We start from the raw sequence: 6,444 nt of genomic DNA, 5'->3' as shown, positions 1-6,444 counted from the left end.
TGACAAATTTTTAAGAAAAAGCTTACGTAAACGTGTAACAGACTACATCTTATATAGATGAACTACCTACAATTTGCAATTCCAAAAGAAAAAAAAATTAAAGAGGTCAGGAAAAATAAAAAGAAAGACCAAAAGCAGTGCCTTATATTTAACTAAAAACAACTATTAACTTACTTTATCTATACAAGGCTTGACACCAATCATGATAGATTCACCAAAAATTCTTCCGTCTTTGCTTAAGGCTTTCCGGGCTTGAAGCTTAGACTGATATCGAATATGCATCCAGTTTCCTGTGTTGGACATCTGTATGAGATTAAGTGAACATTGTGAAATGTAGTTTTTTAAATGCATAATTTGCAATGTTTTCTGACTTAAGTGTCAAACTAAGACATACCACATGCTTTAATATGTTTCCGTACTGAGCAAACTGTAGAAGAATATAGGAAGCTGATGCTTGAGGAAATCTGAAAGACAGAAAAAAATACTCAAAAAATTATGAGTAGTTTAAGAATTCAGGTGTTAAGATACAACCCTATGAAGCATTTATAGAAATCCAGAAAAGACCACTGTAATGACATCAGAAGCAGTGACTTGAGAAATACCACCTTCTAGGAACTTTACCACACACCCCCACAGTAGAATGGTGCCTCTCTAACCAGAAAAAATAATGTGTACCTTAAGTTAAGATGCCTCCCTGAAATGTGTGTTTGCTTGCTTGAACCATAGCTGTATTTCCTATAGCACCTACCAATGCCAGACAACATCAATGCCCGAGTATTTCTTCTCCATATGCTGTAAAGACTTCACCCAGGATTTTCTAATACTTTGGAAATCAACTTACCCAAATACAGTTACCCATGTGTCATCAAGTTGATCTTCTGAAGTAAGGGAATCACCTTGAGTATAAAAAGGATCTAGCTGAGCAGGAGATAGAGTAGTCTTCTTAGGCTGCCCAATACTTACAGGACTGAACATGCCTGAAGCTGTTAAATTGAAATGGTATTGTTGAACAAATTTCTTTTGCAAGACAGAAGTTTATAGTAAAAGAATAAATTCAGTGTCAAGCATTTCACTTGTATATGGAAGAGTTTGATGGGGATTTACTCACAGACACAAAAAGTAAGTCAACCATAATTTCACATCTGCAAACACACTAATAATTTTTTATGACTAGCAACCTAGTGTTCTCTTTGACTTCTAAACACCAACAGCTTAATACAGTTGCCAAATAGAAACAGGCCAACAGAATGAAGCTTAGCAAGAAGACACCAGTTCATAGACAAGATATCAAACCTTGTGAAGATAGAAGGCAATCCATCAGTCTCAGCTGCTTCATTCAATTACAACCACCCCCATGCTCAGTTCAATACCACATTTGGAACAAGGAACATGTAAAGTTGATTGAAACTCCGTCAGGCTCAGAATGGATAATTATTTCCTACTCATATCCATATACCTTTTGAAAAGCTAAAAAATACACAACCTCTTCATAAATTAGCAAGGAACTGATGTAGCTTGCACAGTGATGATTTTTCTGTATTAAACAAAACAGTAAGAAAAGAGATTAGAAATTTTGACAGGACATCTACCTGCTCCCGGAGTCAATGGAAGAATTCCAACTGATGGGCTCTGTGTTAAAGTAAAGCTGGCCTGCATTAAGATACAGAAAACAACAAATCATTCTTATAGGTATACTGCTCAGATCAAAAGAGTCATTTTTCAAGTGATTTAAACATTCAGGTAATAATACTAACTGTTTGGCTTAAGTTATTCCAAACTTTTAAAGGTATGAACAGATATTCGCATGTATATTTAATAAAAGATTACCAAGAGGTATTAATGAAAAGTTATTTGACAATATATTTGACATATGCTTTGTGAAACAAAGTAGGTCTAAGTATCAATACTCAGAACCTTTTAGTTTAACTTCTCAAAATAGTCATGTCACTATTGCTGCTCTATTAATAATTCATGCATTCATGTGCATCCTGATGGGAAGGATATTAGTATCCTAAGTTTATCAGCATTTTCATTGCCTAAAGGGTCCAGAAATCATGGAAACATAACCTCCACTTGTAGGGAGACTACTACTAGACTTACTTTCCTGCTCAACTATTTAGTGCATAGAAGGAAAGTATACTTTGAGTTTTAGATGGTAGTAGTTGTTTTAACATAGGATTTCAACACCCGAAACAATTTTAGTCTATTTTTAGCCTGAATCATGGCATTTCTTAGATACAAAATCAAACAACCTGGAGTACCTGTAGACCTAGGAACATGTGTTCTGATAGCTGCTCAACATTTTTTGAAATTTAATATCCAATCCTTTAAGACACTATTGGATTCTGTCCTTCACAGAGAACCTCAGCTTTCAGAATAAACTTTTCAGAAGGCAGCACTCAATAGAAAGACTGCTCATTCAATGAAAAGTGTTCTCCTTGTATCAAAAGGGTTCAGTGAAAAAGGACCTAGTAATGCTTGATTAGTCAGTTAAGCAGAAGAGATTATTATAAAATTTACCTTGTAGGAAATTGAGTGTTCCTCTTTCAAAATTAATCCCAACTGTCTACCAAAACTTTGATTAGCTATTTTACTTGGAAAAAAAATTGCTATGTTTCAATAAGTGCCTCTATTGCCTTCTAAAATATAATCATAGAAACACGAAATTATTAAGGTTGGAAAAGATCTCTAAGATCAAGTCCAACCATTAACCTAGCATTGCCATCTTGACCACTAAACCATGTCCCCGAGTGCCACATCCACACATTTTTGAACACTTCCGAGGACAGCAATTCTAACACTTCCCTGGGTGGCCTGTTCCAGTGCCTGACCACCCTTTCAGTGAAGAAATTTTTCCTGATATCCAATCTAAACATCTTCTGGTGCAACCTGAGGCCATTTTCTCTTGTCCTATTACTTGTTACCTGGGGGAAGAGACCAGCCTCCACCTTGCTACAACCTCCTTTCAGGTTGTGAAAGGGTCCTTCTGGCAATCAGCAGCCCAATAAACTTACAAGAAAGTGAAAAGCTGCAATAAGGCTGAATTTGTATGTACAAAGCATAACTGAGGCATGACTTGCATTTTTCATTTCCTACTGTATTGCAAATTAGCAACAACAGGAATTTGCTTCATGACCACACCTCTTGTTTAGTGTACACAGGAACAGGTACACCGAACAACCCAGACTAAGCAACAGCATGATCTGAAGGATCATCAGTCATTTTGCTACAGCAGTTTATACAACTAAGTTTGAGAATTCACTGATGCAGTAAGCTGCCTCACATCTTCTGCTAAGAACAGGCCAGTACTGAAGACACTTACTGGTCTTTTTGAGGATAGAGGTGTTGATCCAAGCCCAGGACTAGATAACTCATCATATATGCTTCTAACTGGTGGAGCACCACCTTTATCTTTATGCGTGGGAACTACTGGTTGTGGGGGAGACCCTCCTGTAATTCAAAGGAACAAAAGACCATGAGAAAACTTGTAATTTGCTTTGGTGCTACTTGTTCTTCAATAATAAATTCAACCATGCTCTCATGTTGATTGTTGTTGAGACTGTTGATTGTTTCACTGGAGGTTTGCAAAGCCATCTGTCCTAGCAAACTGTTCAGGTTTGAATGTTCTAGGTAGGAGCATCACATGTGTCTCAAATGGCATCCTACAGAAGTACCATTTAGAACTTTCAGACCTCTTATTAACCCATTCTATTCACTGTCTACTGGTTCTTTTTCTGAAGTTCTGAGCATGGCTGTATCTTTCAATTTTAAGCCAGGCTAGGAGTCTATTTTAATTGCTTCAAAGACTAACTTGCCTATAGTAGAGACATAAAAGCAAGATTTTTAAGACTTGAGATATCCTACATGTTGAAGAACCATACCAAAATGCACAGAGACATTGCACATCGCTGTCCCATTCCCACTGTCCAAATTCCTTAGCTTCCCATCTAATTTCACATTAAATAGAAATGTAAGCTCTTGAGAGCAGGGCTAGCTTGCACATAGCCAGGATGAAGCTAAACCAGCTGCCCTACCATTTTGTAAACTTTGGGACTTCCAGTATAACAGAGAATTAAACTCCCTAAAAGAACTTCACGTATCTTAACACTTTGTGTGGATTTACCCCAGGGAATAAAAAAGTAGTTTGCATCAAGTTTACACTTCCAAAACATTTGGAAATGAAGCTTTTCCAAATTACTCTTAAATCCTAAATTCTGAGCTTCAAGACTCCACTAAACTGTTTAACACATATAAGAACTGATACTGTTACATGGAATAATGTGCATTACATAAAGCACTCTCCCATCAAGGTTTTCAGTTGAAGTGATCTACTTGATCACTCCCTTTGGGAATTCTGTGTTAGTATCTTACTGGCTCCCCTTTTCCTAAAATTGATACTCTGAGGCTGCAATAAACCCTTTAAAAAACAATTAGGTGAAATTTATGCGATTACTTTCAATTTCATATATATTTTCATAAGAGGTTTGCTCCCCAGACAGATAAGGGCAGGCAGACAAGAGCAAGAAGCAGACCAACAAACCTCCAATTATGGAACATTTTAAGTTGGTAGGGACCTAGAAAGAAAATCAAATCCAATTCTGCCTGACATTCAAAGAAGAGAATATTTTATTAAGATAAATTTTTGCAGTACTTTAATCCTCAATTTCTCCTTCAAAATGACTAGCAAATTAACACCATCAGATATTATATTATGCCAACTGATTTAGTACAAAAGCCAAGATTACCCATGACATGCCAACTACTCACTCATTCTTCTCAGAGAAGAAAACAAACATACAATACTAACATGGGTAAAGAACTTCTCCTAGTCTGATTAATTAGGTGGTCGAAGAGAAATGAGTATCTACAGCTAGGAAAAGTCACTACTCCAGTCCAATGACAGCAGATATCAAGACTGTAGCTACAACCACTAGATACTAATTAAGAAGTATATTTTTAGTTTTTCTCCACCCAGTTTTTTTAAGTTTGACAATCTGTAAGTGGCCTTTTAGAATTCAAAGAAATAGAAAAATTTCTGCAAAGAAATTAGCAGTTTGCACAAGCTGCGTTTAGTTTGGCAGCAGATATCTCCGTTTTAAACAAACAGAACACATCAATATATGTGTAACTGACTTGTAAAGAGTCATATAAATTGATACTGTATTAGGAGAGGTTCCTATTGCCTTTCCTGTAAAACAAACTTTTCCTGATACCAAAACTGCCACATTTAAAACATTTATTATAATCAAATACACTGAGTTCACCACTTATTCAATCAGTGGAGTTTGCTTATAGAAAGATATAAAACTATAAGGATTCAAGTCTGCAACAGCATGCAGAACAATGAGACAAACCAATTTTTTGGTTTCAGGACAATTTTTCAGCATTTAACATATTCTGACCTGCAAGTAGTGGAGACCTTGTTTCCATTACACCAACTGAAGGGCCATATAAAGCACGTGGCTGCGGAGTCACTGGTGCAGGTAAGTCACCCATCAAAAACCCAGGGAGAAATTGAGCACTAGTTCCTTGTTTTGGAGACGTTGGGGAGCCAAGAGTCATTGGTTCAGCTCCTGAAAACAAAATTTTAAAATATGAAAAAGACAAGTGAGCTAACTTTTCCCATTGTGGGTTCTATTAAAGAAATGTAACACAAGATACAATAAGTGATTAAGATCACAGAATCCCAGAATCGCTAAGGTTGGAAGGGACCTCTGGAGAACATCTAGTCCAGACCCCCAGCCAAGGCAGGGTCACCCAGAGCAGGAGACACAGAAACGTCTCCAGGTGAATTTGGAATGTGTCCAGAAAGGGAGACTCCACAACCTCCCTGAGCAGCCTGTTCCAGTGCTCGGCAACCTACAGTGTAAAGTATTTCTTCATCATGATGAGATAGAACTCCTTATGTTTTGCTTTATGGGCATTGCTCCTCGCCCTGTCGCTGGGCACCACCGAAAAGAGCGTGGCACCGCCCTCTTGGCAACCGCCTTTGAGATATTTACAACTATTGATGAGATCGAAGGCGGTTTAATCATTCATTTTACAGGCAAGCCAAGTTTATCACAACCGTGCATTTTTCGCAACTACAAGTGGCGGCCGACCTTATGTTTTGCTTTATGGGCATTGCTCCTCGCCCTGTCGCTGGGCACCACCGAAAAGAGCGTGGCACCGCCCTCTTGGCAACCGCCTTTGAGATATTTACAACTATTGATGAGATCGAAGGCGGTTTAATCATTCATTTTACAGGCAAGCCAAGTTTATCACAACCGTGCATTTTTCGCAACTACAAGTGGCGGCCGATCGATTTAAACCCCCTCCTCTTTCGCTTCACCCCAGCGCGAACCGCCCCTTCCCGGCGTCATCTCCCACTGCCCACTCCAGCTCAGCAGCATCCACACTCCCTCGCCTAGAGCAGGAGGTCGGCCCGGGCCCCACTCCCCTCTC

General features: G+C 38.3%; 2 protein-coding genes across 2 annotated transcripts in view; one reads left to right on the top strand and one right to left on the bottom strand.

Moving 5' to 3' along the window:
* NUP35 (nucleoporin 35) overlaps window positions 1-5,583 on the bottom strand; it is a 9,973-nt gene extending 4,390 nt beyond the window's left edge. Inside the window, exons 1-6 of the mRNA XM_008643511.2 lie at window positions 5,403-5,583; window positions 3,323-3,450; window positions 1,590-1,650; window positions 842-983; window positions 395-464; window positions 175-303 (exon numbers count right to left, since the gene is read on the bottom strand). Coding sequence (XP_008641733.1) covers window positions 175-303; window positions 395-464; window positions 842-983; window positions 1,590-1,650; window positions 3,323-3,450; window positions 5,403-5,562 — 690 coding nt within the window. The 5' untranslated portion in view covers window positions 5,563-5,583. The remainder of the gene's footprint in view (window positions 1-174; window positions 304-394; window positions 465-841; window positions 984-1,589; window positions 1,651-3,322; window positions 3,451-5,402) is intronic.
* Window positions 1-6,444, top strand: part of LOC108449808 — a 204,395-nt gene that overhangs the window by 49,600 nt on the left and 148,351 nt on the right. The window lies entirely within an intron of this gene.

The sequence above is a fragment of the Corvus brachyrhynchos genome, unplaced genomic scaffold (genome assembly GCF_000691975.1).
Source record: "Corvus brachyrhynchos isolate BGI_N302 unplaced genomic scaffold, ASM69197v1 scaffold481, whole genome shotgun sequence".
Lineage (NCBI taxonomy): Eukaryota > Metazoa > Chordata > Aves > Passeriformes > Corvidae > Corvus > Corvus brachyrhynchos.
The sequence above is the reverse complement of the archived record's forward strand: the minus strand, read 5'-3'. Positions and strand labels throughout refer to the sequence as shown.